The sequence below is a fragment of the Heliconius melpomene genome, chromosome 8 (assembly GCF_056956725.1).
Source record: "Heliconius melpomene rosina isolate 202511_hmr_F chromosome 8, ASM5695672v1, whole genome shotgun sequence".
In the NCBI taxonomy this organism is placed as follows: Eukaryota; Metazoa; Arthropoda; class Insecta; order Lepidoptera; family Nymphalidae; genus Heliconius; species Heliconius melpomene.
Window position 1 is genome coordinate 9,319,016 of NC_140396.1, and position 24,626 is coordinate 9,343,641.

The window sequence follows — 24,626 nt, forward strand, 5'->3', positions numbered from 1 at the left end:
CTTTATTGCTTAGGAAAACCGATGGGCGGACCGCCCGCCCTATCTTGGGCAGCAATTAGGCAAGTTGCTTCGCGTTTAAAAATGCATCTTTTTATTACTTATTTTCACGGTCGGCTTAACAAACTATTGTTATTATAAACTTATTTTTTTCCTTCTCAATATTAATTTTTCACATAATTGTTTGAGAAACTTTGGCCTTACAAAGCTCCCGTACGCGGTTTTTTTTTGTTTTGTTTTTTATAGCATTAGATGTTAGATTACGTTGGTACATCATATTTTGTCGTAATGGCCACTTGTAGTGTAAATTAGGTATTGTTTGAAGCTTTTATTGTCTTAGAACACTTTATGATAAGAACATAATTGAAAGAAGTGTTAAAAATAACAAATTCTATAAATCTAGAGATATGAGAATGAAATACGGTATATTTTACTAATTAAATATTATTTTAGTAGTTAAAATCAGAGAAACATATCGATTGATTAGGTAATTGAATTAGTTAGTTGCATATGTGTTAAAAAAAATAATATCTTTAATATTTTAAGCGTTATAGTGAAAATAATTAAATGAAAGTAACACGCTTTTCACTAAACTCTCCTATCTTACACTTTTATAATATAAAATTAACGTCAAATTGTAATGAGTACCTATGTCGTAGCAGCACCCGATTATGATAATTGTATTGTGAGTTCGATTCCCAGTCGAGGGAATGAATTACTTTCATGTTCTACTCTAATACCAGCGTGTGTTAGCACGCAACATCTCGAAAATTAATCGATGCCTCGGGAACAGAATTTCTTAGCACTAGGTTCCCATCTTACACTATGCGGGATACAGCGTGTATCTATAAAGACATACAGATTAAAAACTAAAATATCAATTGTAACATGTATTTTTACCATTTTAATTTCCTCGGACTAGATCGATAAGGATCAGGGTTACCGGAGAGCTATGGGCGCACCATTAAGGAAATTGCTTTATAGACCCGGGATATTGCCCGCGTAGGGTAGCTTCAGTATGTGAAACGTTGCTGTTTTTTTTTCTACGTATGATAGGTATATATATTTTGACATAGTTTCTAGTATGAGGCCGCCGTAGTGCAGTGGTCTATCTGTAAACGGGATGGTTGTACATTCGATTTCCATTCAGGGGAAGAGCTTTACAATATTATAGTTAAATATATCAGAATAAAACATATGCTACAATTTATGTAAACATTTTGTATAATTTGGCTATTATATAATAACAAGATAAAACGGACGAAGCCGCCCGCTAGTATACCTATCATACATTCAAACTAAAACACAAAAACACATTTCTACAATACCGTTTAAAAAATAATAAAAAACAAAAAAAAGTAAAAAAAAGAAGCTCAGGACATAAAACACGGGGTGTCTCTGGAGATGTGATTTATCGTGAGAAGACACTGTGGCCCTTTCAGGTATACTGGCAGGTGTTAGTTTTTTTTTTTTTCATATTTACAGGCACAGATATAAGTATATTTAGTTTAGTTTAGTTTAGTTTTGTTATAGAATTGTATTTGATATTGAATTCTAGGGATAGTAGGTTTGATTTATGAGTAGCTATTGAATAACTTCTAATGCCTTTTGAGGCTGCCGCCATAAGGGACAGTATTTCAATGTGAACTCAATGGCTGTAGGTTCAAATTTCTTGTAGATGAAGGGCGGCGTTAGGTTCCACCACTTAACACGCATGTCTCAAAATATATCGTAAAGTAGGAACGGAGTGTCTCAACGCTAGGTTCCCTCTACCTTGTTATACGGGAAAACGAGTGAAGTTGTTTTTTTTAATAAATTTCAAATTTGTTAACTTTAACTTTATAAATATTAGATATAGCTTCTTATTACAAGGTCAGTGGTCACGTGTTCCTATTTCTTATACGCTGGACAAAGTGTAGTTATTTAAATACAAAAAACAATCTTTATCTCTTCATTTTAATAAATAATAGAGCGATATGTAGAGTTCCTTTATTAATAATATTTAATTTTACATTCAGGACATTTTTTTATTTGAGGCAACGGTGCCACAGTGCAACAGCGTCTGCCCTTAAGCGCGATGGTCGTAGGTTAGTTTCCCATTTGGGGGAGGGATATATTTTCATTTCCCTGCCCTAGTAAACAATTTTCCCTACTTACCTTTATCGACTACGCTGAAAAAATATACCCACACATATTTTAATAACAAACTCACCTTTCCACACTATATACCTAAGTATAAAAAAAAAAACTATCCTACATACAAAATAACTCGAAACGAACCAAAAACAATAATAAAAATAGTAATTAATAGTTATTGTTATTTAATTATAATTGATGGTTCATACAAATTACACCTCGATCTACTTCCATACACTACTATGTTATTATTATAGCGATTCGGATCTAAGCAATTGTTGATTCTGGAAACGTCGAAAAGAATTATGAATGTGTAATCAACAAATACTATTGTTGTTGTGTTTTTGGTATTCCATATCTCATATCTAATTATTGGTTGTGTATCCTCTGGAATATATCTACATAAATATTCTGACAGGTTTGATTAGGCAAATTGTTGTTTTTGTTGTTGTGTTAATTAGAATTTGTTGTTTTTAATTGGATTGGAAATGTGGGCTTTTTGGTTATTATTTTTTTTAGTTACTCGCTGTAATTGAGTGTTAAGGTATCAATTTAATAATTTGTTATCTACACAAAAAGCTAGATTCACCAGATTCAAACCCGCCACCATCAAACAACATACACCAAGTCAAACACCCACTAAAATAAAACATTATTAAACTATTATTAAATAACACTTCAACATATGTATTCGTTCACTGCCGTCACGCTACACGGCTACGAAAGGAGGCATATTTAGACAATTTCCTCAACAAATAATAAAACGCAGGGTCTCGCCCCTACCTAACGGGTACCTACCGTACCTATAGCGGTATAAATAAAGCATCGTCGCCACCTATTCAGATATTACAATTTTTCGCGTTATGAATACCGTCTAACCTCGTCTACCCTCGAGGGTGTCACACCTCAGCAATTTTATTTTAATTCTTATTTAGAGCGACGCCTTATTTCGGTTACAAGATTTTTACTATTTGTTTACGGTGGTAACGTTTTTTTTTCTTTAAAGGCAACAGCGTCAGGGCTATAGTCGTTTTTTTGAACGATCAACGTGTAATTCGACATTACGCGGCCTCCCTTACAGGCGCAAATTGGCTATTTGAGTGTCTTATAGCGTGACTTTATTGCTATTGTGGTGGAATTGGAACTTGTTTGAATGGAGGTGTTGAATGCGGATTCAAATCTAATTGGGGGGAAATATTTACTCTTCTAGTTCAGATAGGTGACAAGTAACGTAGTTTGTCTATTAACGCGATGGTTGTGGGTTCTTTTCTTGTTTGAGGGAATGATATTTTGTCGCTCTAGCCTCGCAGCGTCTCGAATTGTCTTGTTACGAGGTTTTACCCTGGATACAATTCACGTAAGAAACTTAAGAAGAGAGTGACTCAACACTAATTTCACTCTGCAAATATGAATGAAGGATACTCTGTTCCGTTTTGAAGCTTAGAAACATTTCGAAAGTAATACATTTTGAAATCCTAAAACGACCCAACACTATTCTCTCCACAAAATTAGCAGAGATGAGTCACTACAGAAAAAAACAACACATTTTTAAGGCAACGCCCAACAAAAGCGCGGGTCAAGGACTTTTATTTTCATAAAATCGAATGTTCATTTGGAGTAAACCGTCATCGCTCCACTATCAATCATGCATGCACCATTGCGCCGCTTTTGTTCGTGTTGCGTATTCCGAAAGAGGTGTACGTTGTACGGGAACTGTGGCAGTTGGAACCTTTTCGCACTATGCTCTGTGCGGAAAATACTGTATTATTGCTATGCATATTATTCAATTTAATTATTAATTGTGAATTTTCGATAATTTTAATTGTTTTTGTTCGTTGGTGGATTGTAAATGAGATGGGTCTGGATTCGATTTTCATTCTGGGAATTAGCTTTTTTAATGTTGTCGCTCTGGTAAGAAGATATAACGCGGTGTTTAGTACTGATACCGAGTTCTTAAAGTGAAATTTGAATCCTTTACTAGGTACCTACTTCAAGACTATAACATCAAATATTTTTTCTTTAGGAAATAAATTTCAAAAAGATAATTTTGTTTCGTCGTTACTCCTATAATACACTTATACAGGGTGACACCGTTAAAAAAAGTAGGGAAAATTGTTAATGGTGTATGATATTGCCTCCCCTATTTTTAGGGTAAAAACACTGGGGTGGTAACACCTTCGCGATCCCAGGAGGTGTTTTTTTTCAAGTATTCTTTCTTCTCTACACGTTTTTTACGTAATGACGTCGAGGTCCTGCGAGACTTGGAAATATCCATTAGATAGAAAATGTCTTAATGTAGCAGTTTATTTGTAAAACCATTTGGCGCAGTGGTTAAAGTCGATTATGTGAAACGAGTAACCAGTTTGGTGTTATTTTTTATTATTATTTTTTATATATTCAGTGTATTTAGAGACTGACAGTCAGGTGAATTACATTTTGGATATAAAGTAATATTTTTACTGTGAAACCTACTCCTTTTAAGAATTTTTTGAAATGTTGAAAAATTTTTTTGACATTAAAAATCATTCGATATTTCTACGTATTGCAAAACAATACGCTGTTGAAAATATAATAAGTATAAAGAAAATATAACTTCACGCTGCATCTCTCATAGGTGTAGCAGAGTAAGACACTATGTTAAGACACTGTGTTAATTAACTTTTTTCTTCTCCCCCAGGCAAATGGTGCGGATCCAGGCGAGAATGGTCATCGCCGCCGGACGTGGCGCGGCGGGTGTACTCCTCAGTGTTCCTGGGCAGCCCTGGTGAATATCCAGGTAGGTTTTAGTTAATAAGTTGATAGAAATATCATATTTATTTCTTATATATAATAAAACAAACAAAAATTAAGAATATTTTACCAAAAAATACAAAAAATCACCTTAAACAAAAAGAAAACTAATAATTTAATTTAACAAAAAATATATACGTACATTAACCGTCTGTCCGTACATAAAATTAGCTTTACCATCGGTTATAACAGTAAGAACGGCCCACAAGCAAAACTTCTGCGTCTCCGCGTTTTAAATAAATATTTATATAGCTACAGCCACGCGTTGACAGTCAAATCGATCTCATAATGATGTGACGAAAAGTTACGACAAATTTCATACTTACTCACGCTTTACGCTTTTGTTTCTCTTGGTTTGTGGTAATTTGTGGAGATTTTTTTGCTTTTTTTATGATTTTGGAGAGAGTTGAGTGAGCAGTCACTTTGTTTATTACTTTTTATTTATTCAGAATTCATTTTCAATTTTTATATTACGATTTCTTGAATATACAAAACAAAGATAATATTAACGTTACAAGTGGTAGCACCCTAAATAAGCTCTGAACCCATTACCACTAACCTAGATACATAACATAATAATAATCAAAACATAAATATTTTAAATCAGAAGTAATTTTACATCTCTCTTCCCTCAACATAAAAAATATTCTATAGGTATATATTATTTCAGTTATAAATTGTAAATTTTCGCGTTATATTGTAACAAAAATACAAACATTCAAATTAATAATATTAGGATTTAGTACCGAATATTGTTCAATCAAACCACTTGTCATATAACAAAAGATATCGATATACCAACGCCATCTATTAGCCCATTCATAACAATAAAATGAAAGCCACACTCCAAGTCAAATTAAATCTTACACCATTGTTATAAAGCAACAATTTCAATAACACGAACGTGCACTTACACCGTTAAGTACTGTACACGTCAACACCATTCATCTCTTTTCCGCACGTGGTTTTGATATATTGTTGTCTCCCTCGTATCGTACTACATCAGCTTCATTGCCCGTTTCCATTACACTAAATCAATTATTCGCACTTAACAGGCATTTGGATCTGTTTTGTTGTTTTTTGATATAAACAAATGTTTTTTTTAGTAAAAATGAAGTATCGAGGCTTACATATAAGAATTTTTAGCTAAACTTCTAATAAAAAAAAGGATTAAAAACAAAAGTTAATAAAAAAGAATACTTAATTTAGCAAATAATATATATTTTTTCTCAACATAAAAAGCTTAGATAAGTATACATCATGTGATATTCCTTAGAGAAATTCTCACAGTACCATTTTCTTTATAAAGATGCAGAATAAAGTGGTAAAATCGTTCGAAACGAAACCATTATTCGAAGCTTCGTTACAATTCCGATTTTTATCTAACGTCTCGAATGAATGCCGAAGACGGATTACAAGTACACAAAAACTGCGATAGAAAAGGACACTCGCAGTCAATCGATGCCGTCCTCAAACAGAAAGGATTGAAAGAAAGAGCACGCGCGATCTCGTCTTTACGACGTGTAAAAGAGATATAACAATTCCTTATGTTGCTATTCTTAAGTCATTCGCACGATCAAAATAGCACTTTATTACTGAGTTTTAAGGTCGTTTTTCTATTGTTATTATTGCATAATGACAATTGTAGCGTTTAGTACTGAAATGTTATAACTTGATTTTGATATGTAAGGGATATAAGGCTCAGTGGTTGTCCTAGAAGGTTGGTTTTAGAAGGTGCTGGGTTCGACTCAGGCTGGTAGGATGGTTGCTATGGTGACCCGCTGCGCTGGAATGTTTAGGTTAACTTGAAGAGTTGCCCGCATCAACGATGATTTTCTCATAAATTAGAATATATGTATGTATTGTAGATACAAATAAAACTAGTCATATTGTGACTAACAGCTGATGTATATTTGTTTTAGTTTCCTTTGTAGAGAAGTATTTAATATTTGTTTTTATTATATTTGGATTAAGATCTTTTTTCTTTATTAAAATTGTAGGACAATTATTTTTAAGAATATATTTTTTTTATTTGAAATAAAAATTAATATAGCAAATAAAATCGTATATTGTTACTTAATCTTAATAAGTGTAAAAAAAAATTGATTTCAAGAGCATGTAGCTCAATAAAAACAATTAGAGTGCTTGGAAGGCCCAACTATCACGGGTTCAAATCCTGATTATCTTACAAATTTTCAATATTAATGTAGTGCAGCATTTTTAAGACATAACTAATTAAACTAAACATATTTACTGTTGTTTTATTAAAACAAAGCCATGTTCATCCATCTTATCCCCGGCAACATAATTATATGGGGCTCGGGCTAATTTTGAAAAGTTTCAATTCGCGCTTAAGCAAAATTATGCGAGACGGCTATATTGCGAGAGTGAAACAGAATGAAATTGCTCAATTTGTGCTCAACTCATGATGTGAATTTCTTTCCCAAAAAATCCAATAAGATCGATCTCCCGCCATGTCCACAAATTGGTGTTCGTTGAGCTTTGTGTGTGACCTCAAAGTACTATCCTTTATATCTATAGGTCTATATTATTATTACAAAGTTTATTTAGTTGAATGGGCTAACTTCAAGAATAACTATTTCAAATTTAAAAAAATATATATATTGTATAGTCTACTTATCGGGTATATAGAAAAAAGATTGCAAAAACAGAAAAGCTATTTCCATGTGACCAAGCGGTTGAAGCCGCTGATGAATCTAGTTATTGTTGTATTTTAGACTAATGTGGCACACTTTTGAGATATTTAATTTTACTGTAGGTGGTTATATAGATTCGATCCCTGTTACATGATGCTAGTAAATTCGATTCTACTTAAATACTTTCATTTTTAATTTGATATATTTGATACATTTAAGCAACTCAATTTCCATTAGTAGAGCAGTAGGTAGTGTTAAGATACACCGTTCGTTATACAAAGAGTTATACGATTATTTTTATTTATTTTAATTTTACATTTTGTCTTTAATTTGCCGCAAAAGTCAAGATATATATACTAAAGTAAAGTAAAAAAGAAGTCTCGACGCTCGCGTGTCTCTATATCGCTGGTTCAAAGCTCGCCGCTTAAGCTTAAAGATACATTTTAGTCTCCATCTTATTTTATATTTGGACTAGCCGGCCTGGCCGGCTTCACCCGCTTGAACTATACGAATATTTATTAAATATGTTTATGAAATTATTTTCAGTTTAAGGGGTAAATTCAAAAAAACCACGAAACACGTGTTCAATGAAATATTTTTAAAAGTCTATTTTTTTAAATCAGTTGTGATTTGATGATGATGATTTTTCTATACAAACTTCCAACCCCTATTTCATCTCTTTAGAGTAAAAGTTTTACAAAATCCCTTCTTAGTGGGTGTCCACATTATGAAAATAAACACCTGTCCAAATTTCACGTTTCTGCCATCAGCAGTCACGGCTGTGCGTAAATCTTACCTCAGTCAGTGGGAACATCATTTTATATATAGAAGATACTATCGTGGCTTATTTGTAAATAGTATTTTACTTACCTCCTTACTTACTTAGGCTATTTACTCGGCCTCCTTTCTAACTAAAGGCACAGTGTTAAGTTCCGCTATCAGACAGGCAATATTTCAAATATAGGTATCTGTCTATAAGTGTCTCAACACTATATTCTTTCCACTTACACCGCAAAAACTGGATAAGCGTGAAGATAAAAAAAAATGTTTTTAACTGTCCCGAGTGGTCGACGCGACGATCGTTCACCGGTCGCGAAAATTGCATCGACTTTACTCATCGGTGACTGTACTGTAACGCAATTAAGCCCGACCTATCTATCGATGGGGAGATAGCGTGCGTTTTACTGCGGAACCTGTTTTTAGTTAAGTTAAGTAATTTAACTATATATTAGTATATAGCTTGAGATTTCTTAGACATTTTAAAGCTAACATAAGTTTATAATTATAATAGAGTTAAAGTTATATTAGACTTCGTAATTCTAAATAAGAAATATTTTTTATTTTTTATTTTATCATCACTGAGATCACATCATCAACTTTACCAATACACTTTAAATTAACTATTTAAAATAATATTAAAATAATATTCTTTTAACAACATCAAAGTCCAATGATTTAAACGTAATTTTAATTAAACAAACATCAACTGATCTGCAAATTAATTTAACTATTTATTTAATTTTCATTAGTTTGTAATGAAACTAGCGTAATATATGTTCGTTCTCCACTAAGATCGAGATCACTCGTAATTAGCCATGGACAAGATGGTTGCAGGTTCAATTGCTCTTTGGGAGAAATGAGTAAAATGTAATGTTAAGTTTCTTTAATAACAATGTATCAAAAATAATAAACAGTAGTGAACAAATTGTATCACAATTTTTCCTAAGTTCAGATTTGATTTAAATGTATCTCAATCTCAAATTTCAATTTAAATGCAATCTCTTGGTGGTCCGAAACATGAGTGAACAATTTGTAAGTTTCGTTACACCGGCGCTCTGCCCTGACCTCTCACCTCCAGCATGGGCCGAGAGTCGATTATATGCTAATACAAGAATAACCTGCCATTTACGTAAACGAGAGGTACCTACTCGTACAATGAATATTCCACTTTGGATTGAAGAGACATTTTATTTCGGCTAGCATCTTGCTATGTACTGCAAGCTTGATATTTTACAGTATTATTAGTCAATTGCTAGTCTTAAATTAGAATATTTTATGGGCAATAATTTTCATAATAAGTATTCGTTAGAAATGGACAATGTTAGTCATGGGTTTTTTTTACAAAACGAAGAGGATTTTTTTTTGTATTATATTTTTACAGATGGAACATTTCTTATATGTGTTTGCGTCACCAAATACTTTAAGCTCTCCAAGTGAAGTGTAGGCGGCATTTGATTAACAAACTTGTATTAAGCTTTGATAACTGTAATTGGACAAACTCGTTTTTATAAGTTTACTGTAAGAGACTGTGGGCGACGTCGAGCTTCCAAAATATAAGACGGTGGACATTGGAACAGCAGAATAATAGGTGGGCAGGAGGTAGACGAGGTCCGGAGGCCGCAACTCAAAAGCGCGATGCACCGACACACCCACGTCTTCATTAAAAGCACTCGCTTATCGTTAAAATCGATCTCGTTACGAACAATGAAATGCGTCGAAACAAAAAGCGAGGCGAGCGTCGAACGAATACAAGAAATGTAATCGTCCGAACGCGGCCAGGCCAAATAAAATAAAACCTCAATCAAAAATGTTTGAGGCATTCGGTATCATAACCGGAGCGGTGCGTCCCGTGCGTCCCGTGCTCCCCGTGCGTCGACCCGCCCGTGTGAGTTACACGACTGCGGCCGACACGGACAAAAACAACAAAACTATAATAATGTAACGCACTAAGTATCCGTCTTAAAAATACGCCTCGATCTCCGTCGCGGCATTAGCGGGATGTGGAAACGCGCCCCGTTTCGCTAAAGCGAATTGGACGTTAATAGAAGGGAATAGGGTGTGTATTGGTTGTGTGGGTTACCGACGCGCGGAGGGCTAGAGGGTGGCGGCGGGTGCGGGCGCGCGGGGGAGCGCGGCGGTGATGGATGGCCCAATCAGGCGGCGTGGCGGTGCCGCGCTAATCGTGCACTGCGCCCCGAGCCGGACGCACACACGCGCGCCGCACGCACACCAGCGCGGCGCCTCGACAGCCACGTAAAAGCGCATAGCCTTCCGAGATGCCTACCGCGGTCCGGCGGAAAATCGATGGAAAACAGAGAACGCCCCTCGAACAAACATGAGTTATTTACGTCTCGATCGATAGCCACCAACTGTTGTAAACACCGGGGAACCTTGGAACCCGCACTCACCCTGGGCTATTAGCGGCCACGTGACTAATTTGGGGCTGTCACTCGCAGCGCCCGAGCACGTGAGGCCGCGCGGTCGCACTTTACACAGATGCTGGGTACATATATAAATAAAAAAAATCTTATTAAAATAAACATACGATTAATTTGTACTGCGAGATAAGTATTGTAATATTTATAAAAAGATCAGATAAATATCACTGCTAACTTTATCTGAGGCCTCGATATTGATATACGAATACGTGTTCTTTTATAAAAAAACACAGCCGTTTAGACACTTGCAGTTTAGGCTGGAGAGTATTTACTAAATCGAGTTTATTTCTCACGATCACTAGCTAACTGTTAAGGAGAAATTTAGCGTTTTAACAAAAACAGAGACAATTTGGTGCCGTTTAAGTTGAAAGTCACCTGTAAAAAGCGTATAGAACCCGATTCATTACGACGACTGAAACGAGTCACATAAATCAACGGCCATCGCATTTTATCAAGACCTTTCTCTAATCCTGCCTGAATTGAAACGGATCTAATGAAACTGAGTAGGTACCTACCTCCCTACCTATAGGTACCTACAGGTACCTACGTATGGGTAGGTAGGTACCCACTCGGTGTATCGAAAAAAAAACAACACAGCATCGAGATACCCTACGATCATTTCGACTTTTTTCCGGCGTTCGTTCTCGAGGCGTGCGTTTTTTTTCTTCTTATTATATTTTTTAATGCTGTCTTCTTAATTTTTTTGTTTGCGTTTCCATAAATATTTTAGAATCGTATCCATTCGGGGACAGGCGAAGCGAATGGATTAGGATTTAGATATTTTCGAGGGCGAATAATTTATTCTTCTCCTTTGTTGAGATATGAGTAATGTGTGCGGGTGATAAATCTACCCCGCTATCGGCTGAGACGTCGGAACTCGGCGTTTGCTTTAGGGTAAAACCCGGATAGTTGCCTCGGACGGATACTTGCCTCAGTTTCAAATGCTCTATGTTAGACGTGTTGTCAGTGTTTCTTTTTGATCATAATAAGAAGCGTCCCCCGCGTAGGACTCGGTGCCGCATCAGCTGTCGAAGTAGGTGCACGAGTTTTGTCCGTGTGAGTAAAAATCTTCCGCGACGATGCTTTGACGAGCGTCAGAATTATATTGGCAAGTAATCTCCGTTAAATATAATTGTAACTAATTGCGGTTTCAGAAAAATAATTATTTCTTTGATTGCATTAGAGTTTAAATTGCACTGTAATAAACGTTTTGTTGTTAAATATGTTTTATTTATTTTGTAAATAAAAAGGGCAAGTATCCGTATCAAAAAGGATAGTTGCCTTACTGTCTTTTGCGGATTGTTGCCCTGGGGCAACTATCCGTAACGACACATTTTAACGAGCAAACAGGTTTTTTCTTAGTTATTTTTTTCATTTGGTTTTACCTTTTTTTCTTGGTGATATTTTTATTGGGGTTTACTATAGTTTATCTTAAATAAAATAAATTCTCAACAGCAAAATGCCTCGCAAGTATAAACGAAAGCCAGGTGTGGTGCCGCGCCACATCAGCTGGACAGAAGATAGCTTAGCACTTGCGTTCGAAGATCTAAATAAAAAACAAAAAAGTATCAACGAAATATCCCGGATTTATGGCATATCCTCTCGAACCATAATAAATTCAAAATAGCAATATCAATTAGCAAATTCAAAAAAATGAAATACCAACAAAGAAGTTAAAGTTGATAATTATTGTGTAGAATGTTTTGAAAATTATAATTTAACTAAATCAAAATCAGATTGGATACAATGTGAGATGTGTCGTATGTGGTTGCATGAAACTTGTACAATATTCAAAAACCATTGCATGAGATGCCAAAGTTATTCCCATAATTATTTTTAATATTTAAGATAAATATTAATATTGAATTATTTTTTTAAATTAAAAAATTACATGTTCAAATTTAAAATTTTAAAACCTTAGTACTTTTAAGTGTTGTTTGGGTTATAATTATAAAGGATCTCAGTAAGTAATTAGAACTGAATACTTATTTAATAGATGCTATGCCAAAGTTAATTCTTATTTTTATTGTTGTTCTACCTTTAAAATAAATAGTAATATTTAATTATTATTTTGGATACTTAATTACCATTTTGGAGTCTATTTTGTTGTAATTTTATAATTATATTGACTTTGATTAATACTTTATGAAAGATTGTATTCAATAACAAAAAGTGATTACTTAAATTAATATAAGTTCGTTTTTATTTGAACAAAAAAAAATAGACAGGCAAGTATCCCCCGAACCATTTTTAACGTTAGGCTAGTATCCGCCATAGTAGGCAACTATCCCCTTTTTTATAGGCCACATAAAACAGGCTGTACTCAAAATTAATAATATTTATATCTGAAAAAATTGGCTAAGTTAGAAGATTAATATACTATGTTTAAGAACACACATTGAATAGGTAATGTAGTGGTATACATTTCTAACAAAAGAGCTTTTTCAAAAAGTGTGGCAACTATCCGGGTTTTACCCTAATAGTTTCCGCTTTACATTGGCTATCTTGATACGTAATGGTGTTTGTTTTTACGCTTCTACTACAAGTGGATTGATAGCTTTATAGTATAGCTAGCTTAGTATAGTATAGTATAGCTAGCTAGCTTTGTGGTTAGGTTTGCCGTTTGGATTGATCGGTTGATATGGATTGAATGTTTTATTTAGATAGTTTAGTATTGGTAGTAAAGGAATATGATAATTTAATAGGGAATATCTCCCATGGTAATACATAATTGTAATTTTACATTCTACCGGACTGGTGTGGTCTGTGTTAAACTCCGTCGCTGTGGCTCCGTCGTCCATATCACTACATAAGTATAGCAGCAGAATGCGGAATTAATAATGATATATCACTGTTTACTTCCTTAGTTTTACTTGAAGAACAGAATATTGTTGATATATAAATAAAATTATTAACATACTATTAAAACAAAATTAAAATACTTAATTTAAAACCATATTGCTCTTTACATTACCTTCCTTTCCGACTTAGCAATACAAAACAAGAAAAAGAAATTAAATTCTACAACAATTTAAGTGGTCCCCATTTAAATTCCAATAAAACTGATTCGAACTGCCTACCTATAGGTACCCAAAGTAACCACAACCAACTATTCCAAATATGCGGCTCGTTTAAAAAGTCCTTAACGAAATTATTATAGTAACAAAAAACTAAAAAAAAAAGGGCCAACCCGATGATTTACGTTCGTCAATCTTGACAGCTCGTAGCTTTGTTTGACCAGAATTATAGTAATTTCATAAAACACCCATATACTTAGAATTCTATAAAAAACCCCATTAAAAAAACATGTAAATTTGATGAAGTGTAATCTATAATAGATTGGAATATGTAAGGAATGTCGATTGAGAGGATGTGAGTTCGATATAGTTTAGATTGTTTGGAATTAAAATATTTTATAGTTAATTATATTTGTGTTTATTGGTGTTGAAGCTATTTTGATGGTTCTAGGTTCAATCTTCAGTTTGGGGAATGAGTTATTTTCATTCCCTCGCTTTGTTAACGAGGAAAGCTCAGCGGAAAGTAGGAAACGAAAGTGTCTTTATGTGAACGGAGTGTCTAAACACTAGTTTCCCAGGTTCTACTACTATTAGATTATATAGTAGGTATGGTAGAGACACCAATTTTCAAAAGTTTCGTAGTATGTTACGAACACACATTGTAATGAGTGGGAATCGAACCTATAACCGTCGTGCTCACATTCACACACCAACCCACTGAGCCACGACGGCCTAATGTAATATAAATAAAACCGTTTCAACTTACCCCACCTTGTAATGCGTTATACATTTTATTACCATCCGAGCTCGACCTGCACGCAGACACGCGGCTCAGATAACTTTTTTGTAATCATTTCTGCTTTAGAATAAACAATTTTATTTATAAGTTGTCATTTCTTTTTAAAAAGAAAATAAAGTTCGAAAGAAAATTTCGCATTTCGTTAAACATGTTACTGTTTTAATAATGACATTTTTGGTAGTGGAACCCAACGCCGTATTCACGTAACTTGTCAAAAATTATACAAATATACTTATTGAATTCGAATTTGTGATAATTGCCCATTGAGATATAATACCTCTGCACTATAGCACCTACCTTTTTTAAAACTGGATACTTTTTTAGCTTCACGCTGAGTTCCGCAAATATTAGGATAGGCAGAGGGAACCTGGTTAAGACATTACGTTCCCTACGCACCGCACAAATTTCGAGACATTGCGTAGTGAGTGATGGGACAACTCTATGCTGCCTTGTTAACATTATACCTATAGCCGTATACGTCTCGAAACGAAAGAAGGTAAAAAATATAAAAAATCTCAAATTTACTGCGTTCAGTTGGTACGTACTTGTAATAAGTTACGAATAGGAACCCACTTCTTATTAAATAACTTTGAAGTTTAAAAATTAAAATGATGTCCACCGCCCTCCTCCGTATCACAATAAAAACGGGGATTTGACAAGATTAAAATTATAATTCAAGTTATTTTTGACGTGCGTCTTATTGCTTTTTCGCTACGGACCGGGGGTTTTTTTTTCTTTTTTTTTTGCGTTTAACTGTGAGACGGTGTAATCCTGACTGCGAGACGAATAAATAAAGGTAGTTAGGTATTGGGTATAAATATGAGAGGAATACCTATGCAAATTAATGTTAAATGTATTTTTTTTATTTTATATTTTTTTTATTTTGCAGCAGGGCAGGCAGAAGAAACATAGACTTAAAACATTGCCAGAGCTGAGATATGGCAGAGATTGAGCATTGTCTTGTTACTGGAACGCGAAAGTGGAAAAAATCATTCCTCTCAGAGGAAACGAACCCACAACTACCGCCTTTACAGTCAGACGTTGTGTCGCTATGCCACAATGCCATATGTTCATACTTTAATATATCTACCTATAAAACTTTCATTTCTTTGAAATATTCCTCGAACAATAAGTAACATGGCTGAGTCAGAATGACTTGAACATTTTGAGTCTCGATCATTTTTATTATTTTATCTTCATTTTACGCATCTGATACGGGATATACGTAACTTAACACTGTGATTTACCTGGTAATGGAAAAAAAGAACTAAATGAAGCGTTTGAACCTGCAATAATTGCAGTAGCTAAGACAAACTCCTATGGGACCACAAGGGAGTCAATTGTATAAGAAACAATAAAAAATAGATTTAATAGAAACAAAAATTAAATGCATGAAAACTTCATGTTCCACCCATATATCCATACACTTTATTATGTTTTATTATAATAATACCTACAAATATAAACAATTTGTGAAACGTCAAAAGATTAAAGCCACCTACTGACAATAAAATTTCTTTAAAGGCTTAAGAAAGGATTTCTCATTACATTATATGAGTGATTTGATAGCTTGTACGAATAAAATATCGCTTTTGGCATAAACTCATCGTGTATGGGACACTTTAAATTAAAAAAATAAAATAATAATAAAGTATGGCGACCTCTTTAGTTTCCCGCCGAGCTGTCAATGTTCATTTTGAAATGCGGTCGCGGAGGATAAAGGAAAGTAAATGTTTTTTTAGCTTCACGCTGTGTTCCTCACATGGTAGGCAGAGGGAACCTGGGAACCTAATAGCCTTGACAATAATACCTAGTGTTGTGATATTAATACACTTTCTTTTCATTTTCATTAAAACTCTTCTGCTGTTGAGACATTTCTTGTCGAGTGGCGGAACTTAAAGCCGAAATAGGCACTTCCACATGTAAAATAATTTTTTTCTATATTAAATCTATCTATTCCCCATAACACCACCATAAAACCCATGGAATATGATTAAACAGCCATGTGTAGGCATTCAGCGTGATTATTTCAAATCACCAACACGTAACATTAGCGGTAATCGCTGGTAATGGCCGTGATCGAGTGCAGTTAGGTGCGATGTGGGAAACAATCCACTGTTTACTATACAATTGTTGTGTACCTGTAGCGTAGTATAGAATTGAAGTTGGATTCGATTTTTGTAGTATACAAGTTTGGGTAGGCTTCTATTCTGATATATGGGAAAAGCGTAAATTTGTAATTTTGTAGGATTCCGTACCTAAAAGGTAAAATGAGAAACTGCTGTCGATCCATCCGTCTGTCTTTGGTTCGCCAGACTTTACATGAACCGCGATAGTTAGGGTTACTTGTATGGGGGTTACTTGGACGATTGCTATGGGATATTGACATTTGACAATATCGCCGATAATGAATAAAATAAGGCATTTTATTAATAGATATATTTTTCAGAACGGTAATAGAACACATATCAATTAAGATAACGCTTTGGGAACGACAATGCGCGGGTTCGATTCCTGCTACTTTAAAAATTTTATAAATTGAAATTCTATAAATTTTAAATTTATTGTATTTTTAAAATAATACAAACATACGTACCTACGTAGGTTGAGAGATGTTGATGGTAATGTAATTAGCATTTTACAAAGGTTAGTGTAGGCTTGTATTCCATATAAGGTGATTTTATTTACTTTATAAATAAAAAAGAGCCGTTGCGGTGCAGATGTTATGTTTACGAAGCATGTGATAGATGTAAGTTGGAATTGGTAAATAAATATATATTTGAAATATAATACATAATATAGTTCGAGGAAATGAAAATATTTAATATTTAATTTACTTGAATGGAAATCGAACTGCGACTGTCTGAAAAGAAAAAAGAAAAAAATAGTATAATTGTAATAATAATAACACCATTTTCATGTGTGTTCTTAGAAACAAAAAAATCTTTCACCACAAAACGTGTAGTGATGGGGTTTAAAAAATTGACAACAGATAATAAAATAAATACAAGATTTAACAAGAGTAAAGAGAGCGAGGGCTGTTAGAGCTGCGGTCTGAGTCAACTAAGCGTCAAACCGCACCGCGCACTGTCAAAGAAATCTATTATTATTGAGACAATGTTTTATAACTACGTAGGTACATCCCTAGCGTATAATACAATAATATTTTAAATATAAAATAATCTGTAACGTAAAGTTCGTATAAAAAAAAAATACTTAAACAAGAGTTTGAATATTTTCTTAATAGTCCCATTGGGACTGACCAGGATGGCTGTAGGTTCGACTCCTATTGGAGGGAATAAACTTTCCTACGTTTATAACAATTAGACGTTGTGTTTCATCATTTATTATGATTTAGGACAATGACTATTATTTTAAAAAAATCAATATGTTTTGTTAACATTAATTACAAAAATCGATTTTCGTTATATAGTGTAGCTATCCAAAGATAGATGGCGTTGCGTTGTAATTTAAGTTTTATATTTTGTATAGTCAAATAAAAACATTTATTTCCTTCTATAGTTTGTCTAATAAGGAAGGATAAATTTTTTGCTATGTTTTTTAAAATTCCCCGAGAAAAGTTTGAATCTATAACCTATCTCTCATAAAGCAGAGTAACCATGGGAACCTTGTGTTATGGCAGTCAATTTCCACTTTCCGTCTAACTTTCTAGATGATAGCAGAACTCAACACCACCACAACAACATGTGTAACCACAGCAAAAAAAGCAAAAGAATTCATTCATCCCAATGGGAGTACCAAACACTGTACCACTACACCACAACCGCCTTTACAATTTCAAATAAAATCCAATAAACCCAGAAAATTAAAGGAATTTCCAACATAGTCTCTTAAGTGTTTATACATCATTACAGATATCTCATAAATCTCTATGATTCTACATAAATTAACATTTTAACTGGCGAGCTGGCAGCGTCGCGACACCCGCCCGGGAGCGCTTAGCAATCCATAAAATTCGAACAAAAGATTTCACTTCTATCAAGATGCTGATGTGAACGGAATGACGTACTCGTATGTGTGACATTTGTGTTGAAATATATCACTAAATTTTACGGGTAGTTTTGAAAAATATTTGAGAAAATGATTTTTTTATGTGCATAGTTGTAAGTGAGGCCAGTCGCAGGCCTCAACCGTGTGAATGTAAACGCGACAGGTTGGGGGTTCGATAACCACTTGAGGAAATGAAATATTTAAAACCGGCGTTGAATCCCACTCATGAAATGGGTCCAGAATGTCGCAGAAAGTGAGAAACTGTCTTCATGGGAATGGAGTGCCTTATCACTAGACTCCTACTGCCTATCCTGCTAAATGCGGGCTACACCGTGAAAAACTAAATAAATAATAGTATACAGACACTGATCTATTAATAGTTACACCGTGATAGCCGTCGATGGGCACACACCACCAGTTTCGCCGAACATCCCGCGGCCGGCGTTCCCGTGAACGCGAACTGTAATTAAAAACAAACGGGCCCGCCATTGTTTACGTTACTGAACGAATTGCCTTTTGTGCGGGATGATTCGGTACGAAAATATGCTGCGTTTTGTATGTATGTATGTATGGATGTATGGTGCCTCATACAGAATATTAATGCTATAAATCTAGTTGATATCTTTTTGTTTTGTAATTTTGGAGGGTAGTATGCTAAAGTCGCTTTTTTTCTCGAATATCTCGATAATTATAATCGATTTTAGATGTGATAATCCAAACTGTAAACATGAAATTGATAAAATTTTAAACATAGCAAGTTGTCTTTCGAAAGCCCAGCGTTTAGTTCCGCCACTCAATAAATAATGTCCTAAAAATTCAGCAGAAAGTCGCAAATCAATATGCTTTATCGATTTCAGATGTGATGATCGAACCTATAAAATCGATACAGATAAAATATTGAAACGAAATAAAGTTTGTCTAGTTTTTTTAAAGCAAATTATTATTTACTTGTTATTCTAAATCCTATATCTTATAAAACAAAGTCGCTTTTCGTGTCTGTCTGAACTTTCTAACTCTTCTTCTTCTAAACCACCCAACGGATTTTTATGCGGTTTTCACCATTAGGTCGAGTATTTTTCAGGGAAGGTTTATATATAGTTTATTATTTGTACATTCTTATGTAAATTAACATAAATACGATAGATGTGTCTAAAGTCCTACCCGTTGAGACACTTTCGCGCATGCGCTGCTTTAATGGTAAGTACTACATGAAAAAAATGTACTGGAGTATTGTTCCTCTTAATAAGATCTACAAAAAAGTCCGCGAGAGCATATTTTTATCTTTTAAGGATAACGTGTAGTGATCATATTTCTGTCTAAAAATAGTAATTTCAAGATATTTTTTATTGTGAGGGATATTTTTCCATAATGGTATTAATCCTTATCCTTTAAAATACTTTATTAAATTTCTACGTTAAACGAAGATAAAATTTGCTTTTTAAACTATTTCGAAATTGCGAATAGTATTAGAGAAAAACGCATTTAATTGTTGACACATCACGCCGTTGACACATCAGCTGTGCCGACTCAAGTTTTACTTATCCCTTATTCTCAGCATATAAATAAGTATATTAGTTACGTTGGCCATTTAATGTAGATCAAAAGTGGCTTTTACTGTTTTTTCATTTTAATAAGTACTTTAGAAATTGTTACAATATCAAAAAATCATTGCTGCGAAACGCGCCCCGCCACGTTTTGCTTATACAAGCGCGTCATGAGCAGTCATCGGTGGTTCAGTGGTAGAATGCTCGCCTGCCACGCGGGCAGCCCGGGTTCGATTCCCGGCCAATGCATTCTATTTAATTTTCTTCACAGGCAGCCACGTCGTGCTTGCTTTTCATCAGGGACAGAATACCCTCTTCAGCATTAACCACAAGCTCGAAAAAAACCCCGCCCGCTATAGAGTCATAGCAACGAAGATTTAGATGCGTTTGCACGTATTGGATAATTGGAGTTGAATGTATTATTTCAGCGAGATATATTTGGTTTCATATTTTTTGTAGTAGTTGTTAGTAGGTAGGCTTTTGTTTATAATTTCTTCCGTTTAAAAATAGTCATTTAACTATCTAAAAATAGTCATTTAAAAATATTTTCATAAGTACTTGAAAAGATTAGTAGCACAGATTTAAAATTACGGTACCTACTAAAAAATCCTTGCTGTGTAAAACAATTGGAAAATCCTTATTGAAACTACGAAAATGCGGGTTGCATTAGAGTTTAATTAATTTTCACATTATCTTAAGTGCTTTGCAAACATACATTATATGAATAATCCAGTAGTAAAAGCGGGCGAAGCCGCAAGGGGGTCGCTAGTATATTTATATAAAGATATTTCCACACTATCACCAAGTAGCTGTTCTGGCATAACAACTTCTCCCAAGACTTTCATATTAAATTAGGTGTTCAGACGGTCTATATTAGACGCTATGTGTCACTCGTAACGAGGTGGGCGTCCGTAACTGGACTGTCACGCCGATTTGGATAAATATATAATTAGAACTAAATGAATGATGTCAGATTTTAGTATCGCAACAGATTCTTAAATAAATTATTGTTATAAATAGCAGATAAAGAGAACCTACTGTCAAAACACTCCGTACTCCGGTTTCTATTTCAATTTGAGATTTTACAGGTGGCGTAACTCAACGCTGTACTTTGATAAATTGTTATTTTATTTTGTTTTATATGGAGTATTGATTACAATTGTTAAGTATGCGCAAAGAGTTTTGTTTAAATGTAATAAGTACCTAAAAACTATTTTTTTAAATTCTACTATTTAATCTGAATATTACCACTAAATTAATATATAATATTTCTCCAACACCATAATTTACTTTAATCCAACTATAACAAATAAATGAATATATTTTATTGAACTATTAACACTCATACAGCTCACAGCACTATAAACCGGTGTTGCCAACTTAAAAAATACAAACAAGCTTATACAGAATCCGCTAAAAGTAGCATACATTTGCCACTTAGCCATTAAGTAGCTTTAGCACACTAAATTCTGTTCCAAAAAAAAAAACTAATACACTTTCTCGGTATAACAAATAATTGTCTTTTCTAACAAGCTTTCGGCCTATTTGTGCGGGAGTCGGGAAAGGTCCATACGACATAAATAACCGTTCTTAATTAAGCAACAGTAAACAAGAATATAGTAATTTCTATTTGGCGTCGGAACATGTAAAATAAGAGGTCGTCGAGGCAAAAGAACACAAGGGTACGACTATATCGCGACGGTTGTGGGTTCGATCCCCACTCAAAGGAATAAATTATTATTTATTAATATTTTCATTGAGTGTTGATGAACACTAGGTTCCCTCTGCCTACCCTGTTGAATGCGGGATACAGCGTAAAGCTAATTTAATTTAATTATTCCATGCAAAATATACTTCACACACGTAAGACGTTACGACACATCAATCGAGTTTTAATCCCACCGTCATCTCAGTTATGGCGTTTAAAATCAGTTATTTTATTGCGTATAAATAATAAATACCTTCCTTTATGATATTCACTGAAAGTAATGTTTGTTTTTCACCTGATTTATTTTAGTTACGGTATCGTAAAACATACGGTTTACGAGCACAGATAATGACTCAATTAGATAGATTCGATTTAATATCTGTGCCCGGTGACAGGTTACGTCGTTTTGACATTTGTGCAATTTGAAGTTTAATTTTGTGTTGCTATATGAAAATATTATTAAAAAAATATATAAAAAATGGTGCCACAAACACAAAATTCGTATACAGTTTGAATTTTTAATTTATAATATTTACATATTTTCTAAAAAAAACGTATTTTTCGTACCTGAGTATGAAATATCACTTAAAAATGTTAAAAACCTATCAAAATCCATAATTTCAAATGACTCCATCAATCCATGAAAACATCTATAAAGATTTACGACACAATTACATATATTTAATAACTTTAAATTTTAACATTCTTCCCACGTAGCGATCGGTGGCGATCATAGTATAGCAGTTTCGTCACGTTTTTATTCAAATAACAATTAGCTGCAGCCCAGCACCGCCGAGACCGGCATTCAGAAGTATTTTTGTACTATAGCCGGAACTGCTCACCAGATTAGCATTTTACTCTGGATAAGCCAAGTGTTTGGTCTAGGCAGGAATGCTAAGTAGAGGCTAACCGTGTTTGTGTCTTGCCTGCATTATAATGGTGTGGCTTTGGCTATTTATATTTTTAACGCTATAGGTATTCGGTGAGGTGGTTGTTATAGATACGAAAATGGTTATAGAAATCAGAAAAAAAAATGATTGGTCATTTTTAGGATTCCATATGCAAAGGGTAAATTGGGACCCGCGTTACTAATACTCCGCTTTCTGTCACTCTGTCACCAGGTTGTATCTCATGAACTTATGCTTATGCTTTTTTTATGATTATGCTTTTTTTGCTGCTATAACAACATATATCTACTAAAAAGCAGAATAAAATAAATAATTAAGGAGCTCCCATACAGCAAACTTGTTTATTTGCCGTTTTAAAGATTATGTTAGTTACATATACCTATTTGTACGAGATTCGAACCTACGACGAACATATGTAGGCATTTTTATAAAACTTCTAAATATATAATAATTACTATTATGATATTATTGTGTGCTTTAAAATATTTGGAGAGAAAAGAAAAAAAAGAATAAAAACTATATATTTATTTACATATTTGATCATAAGAAATATATTGAAAAGTATTAAAACCATATTTGTTTTTATTTATAATTTTACTTTATATTTAATTAAATAAATAACACATTAATAAGAAAAAACTAATATTTTTCCCTGGCAACACTCGGACCAAAAGCCTCGCATCTTGACTGATTAGTAGAGTTGCCTTAATTAAAAAAAAAACAACAACCGCTCTCAAAGAAAACCCTACCTTTTACGCAATAAGAGCTTTTTTCCCAAGATTATATCGCTTCGCCCAGCGCGTCCGCGGACGATGACATCGTTTCGATTTCGATAACATATTTTTTTTCTCAGTATTAATTTTCGCCTCCCGATACCAAGATGATACTACGGTCGTGATGTAGTTTTTAGCCTTTTTTTTAGCTTTTTTAGCTTGTTTTTTCCATATAACGACCCCCGCTGCCTCGAAATTGCCGCAGCCTCGTGATACAGTAATAATTTCTGCAAGGAAGATAATAATTAAATGAGGGACACTCTATAACTCAAACCATTTAGTGGTATAATAAAATTATTAATGGCACCATAAAGTTTTTAAAGCTTTGAAAAGCTTAAGCGTGTTATTGTATAACTAGCCTTTGCTTGGGTTTATTGTGGTTTTGTAGGCGTTTATAAGTTTATCTTGGATGGTAATGTAAGTTCAGGTTTTTTTTTAATATAGACAGAAATAATATGTCTAATGCTGTCTATATATAATAATAATAATTTTATGCATTCCCCCTGCTCTGTGTAAAAAGGAAGCTTTTTGCTGAATCTTAAAAACGTGGTAGAACACAACGCTATTTATCTTATTACAAGGGCAAAGAAATAAAAATAATTCGTTGCTTTAAGTGGGAATCGAACTCACAACCGACGCGTATACAATCCGACGCCATCCCTAAAACAATAAAATTTCAAATTTTAACTTTTCTGAATGTATAATTTCTAATTAGAACGCAGCAATTTCTAACTAGAACAAACTGACTAACAAAATACTTAAATCTTCGAACCTGCACTAACCTCCACAAAACTAACGTCCCACACAATCAAACACACATATTTCATATATAATTTTACAATATTGTCATTTAAGTAACATAATACGTGAAGAGAAAGATGGCCGCATCAAACGCGGGGACAAATGAATCACAGGAGAGGAGATATAGTGTTACAGACGTACCTACAGCAGTGTTCATAAATACGCGATATGAGGCCGCGATTAACGTTCGTGTCGGTGCGTGGGCGATTACACTTGCATTTTACTTTGATTTCTCTCTTTTTTTTGTTTGTTTTTGATATGAAAATG

The 24,626-nt window shown here is 34.0% G+C and overlaps 1 protein-coding gene across 2 annotated transcripts in view; it reads left to right on the plus strand.

The window, feature by feature from the left end:
• Positions 1-24,626, plus strand: part of hth (Meis homeobox homothorax) — a 262,885-nt gene that overhangs the window by 134,166 nt on the left and 104,093 nt on the right. For both annotated transcript variants that reach the window (XM_085189188.1, XM_085189189.1), the window contains exon 9: positions 4,811-4,909. In XM_085189188.1, coding sequence (XP_085045314.1) covers positions 4,811-4,909 — 99 coding nt within the window. The remainder of the gene's footprint in view (positions 1-4,810; positions 4,910-24,626) is intronic.